The sequence below is a fragment of the Carassius auratus genome, unplaced genomic scaffold, assembly GCF_003368295.1.
Source record: "Carassius auratus strain Wakin unplaced genomic scaffold, ASM336829v1 scaf_tig00217448, whole genome shotgun sequence".
Taxonomy (NCBI): Eukaryota; Metazoa; Chordata; class Actinopteri; order Cypriniformes; family Cyprinidae; genus Carassius; species Carassius auratus.
Window position 1 is genome coordinate 209,344 of NW_020529076.1, and position 15,834 is coordinate 225,177.

Genomic DNA, 15,834 nt, shown 5'->3' on the forward strand with positions numbered 1-15,834 from the left:
CATTATTGTGCGTTACGGAGGATCAGATGATGATGTTTTATTAGTGCCACCATCACGGAGATCAGTGTTTGCTTAACCCTTTCGAGTCGATTAACGCATATATGCGTTTTGAGTCATTTTCTCCTGATAACCCCGAAAAGAACTTAAATTACACTCTCAGTTTTAATCGTACAGATAAGAGCAATACATCAATCGAATCTGTAAAGGGTTTAGTTTTTTTTTGGATACAGACATAATAACAAAAAAACTTTGTGCACTTATAAAATAAAGATAACAAACAAGGTGGGCTGTCTGCAGTCTTTGTCTCCGCTGATCGTCATGTACAAACAAGTCACTAAAAGGAACTGTAACTCCGTGAATACTCAACAAAGAGACATGAGAGAGATATCTATAGAAAGCCTGAAATGTCTACTTTTAAACTAAACAAGTGCTGCCGAAAACAAATATTCTGAGATAAAGTAATCCATATGAAAACAACGCGATGTCTATTTTTCATATCTCCGCTCATTATATCTAATGTGGCCACGCCCCCACGCTTAACGCGCTATTCAGATTCAAACTGAAGCGCGCGGCTTGAATACGCCCATAACAGAAGAAAGAGCAGCCGGACTGTTCTTCAAGTTTTTATTTTATTTTACTGTTTGCTTCGCGATGAGAGGAATAAGACATAAATCACTCCAAAAAGATGTGATGTGGTTGAGGAATTTGAGAAATGGATTTCCTCAGAAAAAAGAATGAAGCACTTTATTCAGCAGAGATCATAAACATGAGTAAGTCTCTTTTTATTTATTTGTACTAGTTTTCATATAACGTGTAAACATTTTACTAGTTAAGACTTTTTCCAAATACTTTTTCCAAACTATAATTCCTGACTAAATGTATAATCAAGTGAAACATTATGAAGTTTCAATAACAGTATACAATACTATACCATTCAAAAGCTTGATGTAAATAATATAAATGTGACAAATAGAGATAACTCTAACAAATGTAAAAACAATGCAGTTCTTTCAATTTATTCCCCCTAAAAAAACCTGAAAAATATTCTCAGCTCTTTTCAACAACAACAATAATAATAATAATAATAATAATAACAATAATGATGATAATAATAAATGGGTTTTTATTTTTGGTAGAAAATAAGATTGTTAAAATGATTTCTGAAGGATTGTGTGACTGGAGTAAGGATGCCAAAACATTTGTTTGAAAGTCAGCTTTGATTGTTCATAATAAACCGTTTAACTGCTCCCCCAAGTGGATATTAAATTATGTTGTGGGATAATTAAATATATACTTAATAAACTACAAACATAAAATTATATAGATTTATTTTGTTCTCACATTCTTTCTTGTAAGTCCTCCCTCAGTGGAACAGTTGAATTAGAGGCTCATTATGCAGCTCATTATGCAGGCCTTTGTCTTCTCAGGTGTAAATCACAATGATATTCATGATAGTTGACGCCTACTCGCATATGACTTTTACCAACAAAAAGTGTCTTAGAAAATTTAAATCGATATATTGTTTTCTGTGAGTGCGTAAACAAGATGATTTTCACATCATTCAGAAAGAAAAATTCTAGGCTACAAGCTCCAGTTCTCAACTTTTCCGGGAACCAATGTTATGTATGTGTTTTATTGCCTTATTCAAGTGATTTAACATTTTTAGTTTTTCACTAACCATGCATAACATTTTTTGTCTCAAAAATACAATCATGTACATGAATGCATTTCACATATTATTATAGCCCAGTTTGTGCTGATTACAGTGATATTAGACTTTACCCATTTAGATATTTATAAGAAACTAAAAAAAGCACAAATATCAGGGCATGACAAAACTTCTCCAGGCCCCAAAAATACCCTTAGACTCCAGAGGGTTAAGCTGGGCTCTTGACCTTTGGACTCTTGTGTTAGATATTTCTCTGTTAAAGTACACATGCTGTTATAAAGCAGTGCGATCAGTGCAGTGCAGAAAACTGCTGCTAGCTGGTTTTACATGATTAAATAATAATTAGGCGTCAGTCTGTTCATTTCCAAAACTATTTTATTTCACTTAACATATGTTCAGTTTTTAAATAACCTACCTTGTGGAACTGCCACATGCAAATGAACTGTTTTAATAGTTATAATGGATTTGGAATGTAATGAATATAAATCTTTGAAGCCTTATTCTACTAAGACGCACACACACCATGACCCAGCATATGAATCTCAACAAAATGCTGCATGCTGGGTAATACCATAGTAAAAACTCCCATCATGCACTGTAGCATGAATAATTATTGTCACCACTGTTGAGGATCATATGATGATTGTTCATGTCTAAAAAAATATTTAAGTATTTCAACAATATGTGTTCAATCTGACTTTTTTTGTAGTTCAGTAATAGCTGAACATCATTTAACAAACCAAAGAGAGACACCTTCATGATGTTCATTTCAATGTTTTAGAAGAAAAAAATGACAATATAATTAGTTGTTTCCAGCTCTTAATTAAGCAATGTGTTAATGTTTACTATGTAACACAACCACAAGTGTTTAAAAGCAATTTACTTTTAATTATTAAAAGGGTCAAGAGCCCAACTAAAGCAAACACTGATCTCCATGATGGTGGCATCATTTTAACCAATAAATAATCTGATCCTCTGTAATTCTCAATAACAGCAGGTGTTAATCACTAATGCACAGTCATCATTTAATTAGTTACTTAAGTATCTCATTAACTTTAACTCTTTTAGGACTTGGGATTTAACTTGAGAGTTGTTTGTGACTTGAAAAAAATCTTAGTTCCTCTGATGAAATCAGCTGCTGAGTTCATGAGTGGAATGAAAATATGGCAGGAATTTTACTTTCTGACCCCTGGACTTTACACCTCTGTCTGTAATATATCTGCTTGTTTTACACTCGTTGGCCACCAAGTGATATTGTGAGCAAATTAAGTTTCCAGAAATTAACCCTTTTGGGAACCACTTAGTTAAAAATCTTAAAGTTTCATGAGGCTTCATCTTGCCATCACTACATAAGGGTCTTAAAGCTGAAGCTGGAGGTCAGTTGCTGCTTTTGTGTTTCAGCTTGTTTCTCTTTATGTTCCTGTTTATCTGTCCCTCAGTGATTTTGCTTGTTATAATTAGGTGTTCATCAGTGTCTGAATTCATTCATTTCCTTTCATTCACTCAGTCAAGTAAACTAATGTAGGGAATTATGAATGAGGGTATAGTGTGTGATTTTTAAGCACAGCATCTGAGTGTCTTTGAGCTCTGTTAATAAACGGTATATACATGTATGCTGCTTTCTCGAAAATGACAAATATTACCCAGATTGCATTATTTTTTACATTATTTTATTAATATTCTTTTTTTTTTTTTTTTTTAAACATTGTATGTAACTGTTCGATTATGGCCATTTTCTATAGCATGGGTTTACAGTGTAGGAAAAAGATAGCTTTTATTATTTGACATATTTTATTATGTGGTTCTTTCATCTCCTCACCTCATACTCATGTATTGCAGATCTTCCATTCGTCATTTTTCTCTTACTATGAAAAAAAAGACAGAACAAAACAGAAAGAAACATAAACAATTTAATATAATTAATAATAAGTTAATAATTACATTTATATACTATTATTATATAATATAATATAAAATAATATTAGCTTATTATATTTACATTTTAAATAGTACAATGATGCTAATGATGATGAGTAATCCTCCAGATACCACTGTGATTTGAAACACTGTCCTAGCAGCACTACAGTGAACTGAAAGAGGAAGATAATTTAATCAAATCAACTGTCAAAACTGATTCAAAAAAAATAAAGGGTGTTAATAAAAGGTTAACCTGTGACAGTAACAGCATCTGATCTCTGAGATCCGTGTTGATTGTGAGCTTCACAGTAGAAGCGCCCACTCTGTTTTGCACTGAAACTCTGTCCAGATCCAACAGAGGAGCTTTGATTCTCCTTAAACCAGCTGAAGTTCAGAGCAGGAGGGTTTGAGTCACTGCTGCAGATCAGAATCACCGAATCTCCCTCCACTATTTCACCAGATCCATTTATGAACACTGAGACGTTTCTAGGTGCATCTTAACCAGACAAATGAAGTGTCACGATCCTGTTTTACAATTGTTAACCCACTAATCTGTTTGATACCAGTTATTGAACCATCATTAACTTACACATTATGTTTAAAGTCACAGCTTTGGAGTATTGCTCTCCATGTTTGTTTCTGGACTTGCACTTGTAAACTCCACTGTGATCAGAGCTTATGTTTGAGATGCTGTAGATTCTTCCAGATCCTACAAACATTCCTTCTTTAAACCATCTGATTTCTGCAGGAGGGTTTGAATCACTGCTGCAGCTCAGAGTCACTGAATCTCCCTCCACTATTTCACCAGGTGGACTGATGGACACTGAGGCACTCTTTGGTGGGTCTAACAACAATAATAAGATTAATACATTTTACATATTTTTAATTAGTAATAGGAATTGAAATGATTAAAATGGAGAATTAGCATCTTATGGTTGTAATAGACTCACACATGACATTGACAGTAACAGCTTTTGATCGCTGAAATCCATGTTGATTGTGAACCTCACAGTAGAAGCGTCCACTCTGTAGTGCACTGAAACTCTGTCCAGATCCAACAGAGGAGCTTTGACTCTCCTGAAACCAGCTGAAGTTCAGAGCAGGAGGGTTTGAATCACTGCTGCAGATCAGAGTCACTGAATCTCCTTCCACTATTTCACCTGATCCATTTATGAACACTGAGACATTCCTCGGTGCATCTAAATCAGACATATGAAGAGTTACATTCATTTTTTTTTTACAATTTTTAACCCTACACTTTAAAACCGAAGAAGTAACTTAACTCAAGCCATTTGAATAAACAGATATCCTTAAAAACCTGACAAGTTATGTTTACTCAAACTGTTTGAGGAAACCGATTCCCAGCTAGAATTTTTGTGTTCTAAAAATGTTCTCAAAACATTACCATGATTGTTCTAACAATGTTTTTAGTGGGTAGTTTTATTTTTGTTCCCAGAACGTTCTCTCAAAGATAGGATAACGTTCTCTAAAAACATTCCAAAAATGTTTATTAATAACTATTAGAACATTATTCCCTAAAATTCTAATTAAGATTTAAGCAGATGCCTTGCCTTGTTTAAAAGAATAGTTTGGTTTGATGTCACCATAATGGTGGTAAGTGTTGGCTTTAGTTGTGCAATTTGACACTTGACTTGTCAGCGTTGTTCTTTAACTGCTGTAATCTTTATTGTGGCAAGAACAGCAAGAAAACATGTGGTTTGATGGTGCTGGTTACTTTCTAATGAGTAACACATCATCACATATGTGGCTTGTTTACCCTTTTTCACCAAATCTAATGTACAGTGTTACTTACATATTAATTATTAAAGCGACTTAATGGCTAAACAGCCTGAGACAAAGCTCAATTTAAAGCAGATTATTTCAATGACTTGAAAAAAAAAAATACACTTTTTTTTTTGTCACACAAACATCAGGATTCAGTGTCTGAATCTCGACAATGGTGACATGCTTCATGCTGCAATGTATTCTGGGTACATCACACGAAACTCATCCATGTCACCCAGAATGCACTGCGGCATGAAGCATGTCACCATTGTTGAGATCCATACAGTAATTCTTGAGGTCTCTGTGTGTCTAACCTTTCTCTGGTTCATTAACAATGTAATTTAAAAAGAAGAGACAAAATATTACATAAGTTTGCAAGATCTTATGCATTGCATCTGCTATAGTCAGTAATATTTAATTAATAGCATAGAACTCCAGATAAAATATACTGACCAGATTACTACATGAGGAAAATCCTAATATTAGTAAGTAACCAATATCATCTTATGACATTTGTCTTTCACTGTTTTCATTGTAACAAATATAGCTACAAACAGTTAAATTAACTGTAACTGAAAGAGTCATACTGCCTAAGTACTGATCACCATAATGGTGACATCAAGCTAAACTATTATTTTCAATAAACCATCAACACCTCTGTTAATCTCAATAAGAACCTTTTTACATTTACGACAGAAATAAATCTTGTTTATAATAAGTGAAGTTGGTAATGCTGTTTTTGGACTTATTTACGCGAGAGTTTGACACCAAACAGGGGTTGGGTTTTCACTTTCAACCAACATTTGACTTCTGAGCCATGTCAGTCCACATCTAGTGTGATGGGAAGCTTTATTAGAATGTTAGAGAATAATGTTGTAACAATGTTATCAATAGACATTTTTAGAATGTTTTTAGAGAATGTTATCCTACCTTTTAGTAGAACATTCTGGGAACTAAAATAAAACTAGCTGCTGAAAACGTTCCTAGAACATTAAACATTTCTAGGTGGGTTGCCTTAAACCATTTAAGTACTCTGAATTTAATTCAGTTGATTTCACTGAAAGAAGATTTACATTGCAATTAAATAATGAACTGATTAACTGAGTGATAAATGAGCTTTAGTGATAAACAGCTAATGTTAACAAACAGAATCACTGAAGAAAAGAGAAACACAAGAACTACTGCAACTGACTTCAGACACAGTCTTAGATGAAATCAACTGAAATAAAATACATTAAATCTCTCAAGATCTGATTAAACAACCCCACAAACAGCATCACCAGCTCTACTTATTAATAACCAGACTGACTTTATTTCTGTCAGACGTCTACAGAAGATCTTATTGAGAATGAACTAAGGTTTAGATGTTGATTTATTGTTTCATTTGAAGTAACCATGTTAGAGATCAGTGTTTGCTTAAACACATGGTTTAAATCAAGGCAATCTGTTTACACAAACGGTTTGAGTTAAGTTTACTTGTTGGGTTTTACAGAGCACTAATCTGTTTGATACCATTCACTGAAGCATTATTAACTCACACATGACATTCAAAGTCACAGCATCAGAGTATTTCTCTCCATGTTCATTACTGGACTTGCACTTGTATTCTCCACTGTGATCAGAGCTGATATTTGAGATTCTGTAGATTCTTCCAGATCCTACAAACGTTCTTCCTTTCAACCAGCTGATTTCTGCAGGAGGGTTTGAATCACTGCTGCAGCTCAGAGTCACTGAATCTCCCTCCACTATTACACCAGATGGATTGATGGACACTGAAACATTCCTAGGTGGGTCTAAAAATAAGAAAAAGGATGCTCTAGAAATAAACAAAAATTGTGTATTTCAAAATTTTAAACAATGTGCAGATGATCATTAACTCACACATGACATTCAAAGTCACAATATCAGAGTATTTCTCTCCATGTTCATTATTGGACTTGCACTTGTATTCTCCACTGTGATTAGAGCTGATCGTTGAGATGCTGTAGATTCTTCCAGATCCTACAAATGTTCCTCCTTTAAACCAGCTCATTTCTGCAGGAGGGTTTGAATCACTGCTGCAGCTCAGAGTCACTGTATCTCCCTCCACTATTTCACCAGATGGATTGTTGGACACTGAGACACTCTTTGGTGGGTCTAAAAAAATGAAGAAAATTCACAAGAAATAATCAATAATTATGCATTTCAAAATTTTAAACAATGTGCAGATGGTCATTAACTCATACATGCCATTTAAAATCTGACATAAACAATAATTAACAGCAAAAAAAAAAAAAAAAAAAAAAAAGAAAATTAGTTCACAGATGTTTAGACGGTTTAATATCAGTTTCTTAATCATTATTAACTCACACTTGATGTTTAAAGTCACAGCATCAGAGTATTTCTCTCCATGTTTATTGCTGGACTTGCACTTGTATTCTCCACTGTGATCAGAGCTTATGTTTGAGATGCTGTAGATTCTTCCAGATCCTACAAACATTCCTCCTTTAAACCAGCTGAATTCTGCAGGTGGGTTTGAATCACTGCTGCAGATCAGAGTCACTGAATCTCCCTCCACTATTTTAAGAGATGGACTGATGGACACTGAGACATTCCTAGGTGGGTCTAAAAATAAGAAAAAATATGCTCTAAAAATAAACAAAAAATGTGTATTTCAAAATTGTAAACAATGTTTAGATGATCATTAACTCACACATGGCATTTTAAATCTCGCAAAGACGATCATAATATATATATATATATATATATATATATATATATATATATATATATATATATATATATATATATATATATATATATATATATATATATATATATGAATTTGCAGATGTTTAGACAATTTAATATCACAGTTGCTTAATCATAATTAACTCACACATGACGTTTAAAGTCACAGCATCAGAGTATTTCTCTCCATGTTTATTTCTGGACTTGCACGTGTATTCTCCACTGTGATCAGAGCTGATCGTTGAGATGCTGTAGATTCTTCCAGATCCTACAATCATTCCACCTTTAAACCAGCTGAAGTCCAGAGCAGGTGGGTTTGAATCACTGCTGCAGCTCAGAGTCACTGACTTTTCCTCCACTATTACACCAGATGGATTGATGGACACTGAGACGTTCCTAGGTGGGTCTAAAAAAATGAAGAAATAATCAATAATTATGCATTTCAAAATTTTAAACAATGTGCAGATGATCATTAACTCACACAAGACATTTAAAATCTGACGTAAACAATCATTAACCGCAAAAAATAAATAAAAATAAAAATAGAAAAAAATAAAAATAAAAATGAGTTCACAGATGTTTAGACGATTTAATATCACAGTTCCTTAATCATCATTAACTCACACTTGATGTTTAAAGTCACAGTATCAGAATATTTCGCTCCATGTTTGTTTCTGGACTTGCACTTGTATTCTCCACTGTGATAAGAGCTGATCGTTGAGATGCTGTAGATTCTTCCAGATCCTACAAACATTCCTCCTTTAAACCAGCTGATTCCTGCAGGAGGGTTTGAATCACTGCTGCAGCTCAGTTTAACTGGATTTCCTTCCATCATATTAACAGATGGGCTTATGGAGATCATTGGTTTCATTGGAGGATCTACAGAAACAAATATTTTAAATATTATTTCTAATCAGTAGTTCCTCACTGAAGGCCTCCAAGTATCAATGTAATTTCTGAGCTGAAGCTTTTACATGGATATTGAGAGTGTCACCTGGTCTTGACCAATTCAGTCACACAGTGACTCTATTTGACTTAATTGTACAGTGAGCAGCACATTCCATGGCAAAATGTATGGTGGGGCCCCTGACTAACCACAACTGTGGACAAATTTGTAAAATATTTTGATTGGATCTTGGTGCACTGATACAAACAAACTGTCCAATACCATTAAATAGAGATGTTATGACTGACTTGACTTGACCTGACTTCTCTCAGAGAGCAAGAAGACCTCCGCACCTAAAAGTTTTTAATGTTCAAGGAATGTTTTCAGCAGCTAGTTTTATTTTAGTTCCCAGAATGTTTTCCCATAAAGTAGGAAAACATTCTCTAAAAACATTCCAAGAATGTATATTGATAACATTGTTAAAACATCCTCTAACATTCCAATAAAGCTTTCCATCATGCCAGATGTAGATTGACATTACAAGTCAAATGTTGGTTCAAAGTGAAAAAACAACCTCTGTTTAGTGTCAAACTCTAGCGTAAATAATGCCAAAAACAGTATTACCAACTTCACTTATTATAAACAAGATATATTTGTCACAAATGTAAAAATAAAGTTCTGAGATTAACAGAGGTGTTGATGGTTTATAGAAAAACATAGTTTGTAGTTTGAGGTCACCATTATGGGGATCAGTACTTGGGTAGTATGACACTTTGCAATGCTACTTTTTTATTCAAATTGCTGTAACTACATTTGTTATGTAAAAAGATCATAAGGTGACATTGGTTTCTTGCTGATGTAAAAAATGTTCTCATGTAATGGTCTGATCAACTGGTCTTATCTTGAGCCTAATATATGCTATTAATTTAATTTTAGTGATTGTAGTAGATTTGTTGTAATTCACAAGATCCCGCAGATTTATAGTAGGGCTTCATGATTAATTGCATGCAATTGTCATGCGTGTCTTGTCAGTCAAGATGGTTCTGTGATTAGTGGTAAATGTCAATCAGCTGCTTTCAAATGGAGCCGCACTTAATATACAGAGCTGTAGTTTGCTGACAAGCTCTGCAATATTGTGTTCATAACCACATGTAATTCATCTGCGATTATGCACACAATATTGCGTAGCTTGTCAGCGAACTATGACTCTGTGTAGTAACCCACCTATAATTGTTTAATGCTTTAGGAATTTTTTTCAGCAGCAAATTTTATTTTAGTTCCCAGAATGTTCTGCTAAAAGGTAGGAACACATTCTCTAAGAAAACATTCTAAAAATATCTATTGATAATGTTTTTAGAACATTATTCTCTAACATTCTAATAAAGCTTCCCATCACACTATATGTGAACTGACATTGCTCAGATGTCAGATGTTGGTTGAAAGTGAAAACCCAACCTTTGATTGGTGTCTAACTCTAGCGGAAATACTCCAAACACAGTATTACCAACTGCACTTATTATAAACAAGATTTACTTGTTTCTGTCATAAATGTAAAAAAAAAAGTTCTTATTGATATTAACAGAGGTGTTGATGGTTTGTTGAAAATAATAGTTTAGTTTGACATCACCATTATGGTGATCAGTACTTAGGCAGTATTAGAGTTTTCAGTGTTACTGTTTAATTAAATGCTGTAACTACATTTGACAGACTACGAATATGATTATGTATTAATCATCAGCAATCATCGTCTTCGAACCACAAGTTCTCTTGCTGTTTTGCCATAATAAAGATTACAGCTGTTAAAGAGCAACACTGACAAGTCAAGTGTCAAATTGCACAACTAAAGCCAAACATTTGCCACCGTTATGGTGACATCAAACCAAACCATTACTTTTAAACAGACATAAACATCAACATCTAAACCTCTGCTTAATTCTTAATTAGAATGTTAGGGGATAAGGTTCTACTAATGTTATTAATAAATAATTTTTTAGAATGTTTTAAGCTAAATGTTATCCGATCTTTTCAGAAGAACGTTTTGGAAACAAAAATAAAACTTCCCGCTAAAAACATTTTTAGAATAATCCATGGTATTGTTCTAAGAACATTTTTAGAAAAAAAAAAAATTCTAGCTAGGTGGATATCCACCTTTTTCCTCAAGGTGGAAGCAAGTCTATAGGTGACTTCCGGTTCATTAGCTGGTGTAGGTAAATAACGAGGAGAATAACAATGTGCAGTAAACGGTAAAACTGTTTGCAGGACAAACCAGTGTGTTCTTAATTAAGATAACCAATTAAAATAATATGATAGGACACATCAATCAAACTGTTTTGTACAGCTAAAAATAGCTGGATGCAAATGAGACCGGAAGCTAGATAAATATAATTTACAAATGGCGCTAATTTTTACATCAGGAAAAAGGTAGATAGAAAGAATCCTTGGTGACTGATTTTTGAACTGTCTCCTCTCAGCCTGCTCAACATTTTGAATTCACAATGAGCTCACATATTACTCACACTGTGAGTATCACTGTTAGAGAGAGAGAGAGAGAGAGAGAGAGAGAGAGAGAGAGAGAGAGAATCTATAACATGTAAACTTAAAGCTGAGCTGAAATTAAAAAACTTAAAACGTTATGTTAAAAATCCTTAACTCACACATGATGTTTAAAGTCACAGCATCAGAGTTTTTAACTCCATGATTGTTTCTTGACTTGCATTTGTATTCTCCACTGTCATCGGAGCTGATCTTTGAGATGCTGTAGATTCTTCCAGATCCTACAAACATTCTTCCTTTAAACCAGATGATTTCTGCAGGTGGGTTTGAATCACTGCTGCAGATCAGAGTCACTGAATCTCCTTCCACTATTTCACTAGATGGACTGATGGACACCACTACATTTCTTGGAGCATCTAAAATAGCAATAATGAAATGTCTCATCAATGAACATTGATAAAACACACTGGATCAGGCGGATCTATTGTCAGATCTTAGACCAACATTTACTTACACATCACATTCAGCATCACAGTATCAGAGTATTTCTCTCCATGTTTATTTCTGGACTTGCACTTGTATTGTCCACTGTCATCAGAGCTGATCTTTGAGATGCTGTAGATTCTTCCAGATCCTACAAACGTTCCTCCTTTAAACCAACTGCTTTCTGCAGGAGGGTTTGAATCACTGCTGCAGATCAGAGTCACTGAATCTCCCTCCACTATTACACCAGATGGATTGATGGACACCGAGATGCTCTGTGGAGGATCTAACACAGAAAACTTTGACATCATTATGTATCACAATAAATATGACATAATGAACTCTGTTTATAGGATTTAAAGTCATTGTTACTGAACCATATCAACTCACACATGATGTTTAAAATCACAGCATCAGAGTATTTCTCTCCATGTTTATTTTTGGACTTGCACTTGTATTCTCCACTGTGATCAGAGCTGATCTTTGAGATGCTGTAGATTCTTCCAGATCCTACAAATGTTTTTCCTTTAAACCAACTGATTTCTGCAGGAGGGTTTGAAACACTGCTGCAGATCAGAGTCACTGAATCTCCCTCCACTATTTCACAAGATGGACTAATGGACACTGAGACACTCTTTGGTGAATCTAAAGAGAACAAACATGACATGTTTCAAACATAAACATAAGTTCATACATAAAACTAATGAATCTGTACTCACAGGTGACATCGAGCTGAACAGCAGGAGAGATGTAAGTGTGTCCCTGCACACCACAGCTGTATCTGCCTGCATCCTCTCTTCTGACTGACTGCAGCAGGAGTTGATTGTTTCTGTCTCTTTTTTCAGTTAATGGCTGTGAGTTTCTGTACCAGATGAATGTTGCTCTGTCAGTCAGAGCGCAGCTGCTTTTACATGACAGACGGACTGAATCTCCCTCTGTTACTGTCTCAGGAGACTCCACCTGAAGATCTGAACACAACACACACATTATATCTAGTGCTGCTGTCATACACTGATTATTATTCAACATAATGCACAGAAGAAGAGTGAAACCTCATCAAAGTCACCTGTCACAGTAAGAGTCACTCCTGGAGCATTGGTCCATTTTCCATCAGGTTTATCGGTTATGAATCTGAAATAGTACATCTGTGAATCCTTCTGTGTCACATGACTCAGTCTTATGGTGCAGTTCTGCTGTTCATCTCCCAGATACTGAAGCCTCTGACTGTATCCAGGGTCCATTAAGAGATCTGGATAGCATCCATTTGTTCTGGTCCAGAACGCTTTCATGATCTGATAGTCAGTAGGGTATTTATAAGTACAGTAGATTGTCACTGTTGACCCCTTTATTGCACAGATGTGTGAAGAGCCATAACTCACACCCCAATCACACTGCCCATAAACTCCTTAAAACACAAAATAAAGGGATAGTTCACCCATTTAATATAATCACCAACCCCTCATGCCTATCATATTCATAATAGACCAAATATTGACTGAGGAATGAATGAGGATACTTTTATAGTTAATTATATATGGATATAAATATTAGTGGTGTGCCGTTATCGCCGTTAACGTGCTGCGTTAACGCGAGACTCTTATTGGGCGATAAAAATTTTTTTGCCGTTAATCTATTCTGAAAGTTGGGTTGGGAGCTGGGTCTATACTAAGCAAGCTATGATGACATTCACCTTGATATTTTATATAACTGACTTGCTGAGGCCAGCCTAAAAAGATAATCAGGACAGTTGACAGGCCACTGCTGCGCATCGCCACGAAAGCTCATCTTTCTCACGTGTTGTTAAGCCGTACCGCTTGTCGATTTAAACATTAAAGCATCCAAACACAAGACACGGAAAAGCTGAACAGAGTAGCGTGTGCCGTTAGGCGCGCACGAGAGAGAGAGAGCCGCGTATCACGGACAACGACACTGAACCGAGCTCTCTTCTGCAAAGTTCACCTCGAAGCAGTGGCGTAGCAACCGGGGGGGGGGGACGGGGGGGACACGTCCCCCGCACTTTTAGAAACAGGTGATTCTGACCCCTGCTAATTTTATTTATTTATTTATTTATTTTTTTAGGATCCAGCGTGAATATTTCCTGTAGTGTTCTCTGATTTGTTACTTAGATTTGAGTGAAATAACATTCAGCCAATCACAGAGCGAATCATCTCCTGGGCGCGTCTGCTATGAGCTTCAAATCTCTTGTTGCTCTTCTGAATTTTCGTTCGTTCGTTTGTTCACTTTGCTATTAGGCCGTCTGGGATAAAATGCACCCCAGAAAAAAGCAAAGGACGATTACATCCTTTTTTCAAACACACACTGTAAGTATGTTACAGTATGTCGCGATGACACGAATCGCGCGATAAAGTTTTCATGTTATGATTTAACCTATTGAACCTGTATGGACCTCATTACGTCGCGCCGGATTCAGTGTGTTAAATGCTCTCCTAATTGTCGCTTTGGATAAAAGCGTCTGCTAAATAAGACGTAACAATATTATTGGTTTCTGCTGTCTTTTGTTTGTCTACGTGCTGCTCGCGGAGTAAAATTATAATTTCACAATAAATCATATTTGTTTTGCAACGAATATCTTAAAATACTTTATAAAATTTTATTCTTTTAATTCATAGCTGTTACTTTATGTCCTAACTGGTCTGTAGGAAAGGCAGGCTGTGACGTCACTGGCAGAGAGAGGGGGCAGTTGCTCAACCTCTCCAGAATGTGCACAGGTGAGATTTGTATTAAAAAAAGCAGATTGACTATCTTAAAGCTGCGGTAGGCAACTTCTGACGCTCTAGCGGTTAATAAACAGAACTGCTTGCGTCTTGCAGAAGAACATCGTAGCCGGAACTACTTCTCTCTGTTTATGTCTATGAAGAATCACAGAGGTACTGGGTTACTCCGCCGCGGTACCCCCGAAGCAATCTAAAATAGTCCGAATATAAACACTTATTATAGGTGCACCCTAGCGATTCAGGACAAGCCAAAAACACGGTTTGGAAAATGGATTCATGGTGTACTCGCTTATTATATAAATTTTTCTACATTTTGAACACAAACAAAGTTACGGACCGCAGCTCTGATTGGTTATTTTTTACCGGAAGTGATGTATTTCTGCAAATGGCAATAGGACCACTGGGAGGAGCTGGAGGAGCTTGATTTTTTCACAGATTATCTGTCTCATATTTTTCATAAAATGTATGTTGTATAAAATTACTGTAGATGTAATCTGTATACTCATTTAACACCTGTTTTTGTCCAACTGTTAAAAAGAAAAGTTATTGTTCAAATGTAGTGCAACTGAAATATTGTAAATATCATAAAATGTCTTTATTATCTTAAAAAAATAAAAATAAATTATAGATGGTCTCCCATTGGTCTCAAAGTCCTGCAGTATTTTTACATTTTTAATAAGATTTAACAAAAATAGGTTCCTGTTAGCTATCATGTCATGTTCCCAAATTTGAAAAAGTAAAATGCCAATTGGTATTCTATTTAGAATTTATTATGAACATCAGCTTTGGGTCAAATCACCATACAGCTGCCCCCCCCCCCCCCTTTTAAAATGGCTGCTACGCCCCTGCCTCGAAGTTCCTCCTGCACCCGAACGAACAAATGCAAATCGCAGTTTGAACAAACAAAAAGATGTGAAAGAGCCCAATTCAACACCGCTGTGTTCTGGTGTTCAGGGCTCGCGCAGAGAAAGGCGTCTAAAAACACTTGAACATCGAATTTCCTTCGTTTTTGCTCTTGTGCCGACAAATACATACAAAATATGTCAAAATATCCACCTTGGAAATTATGCTAGAAAAAAACTGTCAGTTATTTATTAAGTGGAAGTAAACAGTTGAGGAAAAAATGTGATGTGTAT

General features: G+C 35.4%; 1 protein-coding gene across 1 annotated transcript; it reads right to left on the reverse strand.

Annotated features, from left to right (window-relative positions):
* Positions 1–4,133: 4,133 nt before the first annotated feature.
* LOC113101020 (B-cell receptor CD22-like) lies at positions 4,134–13,426 on the reverse strand. The gene is made up of 9 exons (XM_026265513.1): positions 13,420–13,426; positions 13,030–13,368; positions 12,683–12,931; positions 11,995–12,249; positions 8,385–8,507; positions 7,253–7,387; positions 6,910–7,164; positions 4,537–4,785; positions 4,134–4,138 (listed from the first exon to the last, which is right to left on the reverse strand). Exons 1-9 carry the CDS (start codon positions 13,424–13,426, stop codon positions 4,134–4,136), a joined length of 1,617 nt encoding a protein of 538 aa, XP_026121298.1.
* Positions 13,427–15,834: the final 2,408 nt, after the last annotated feature.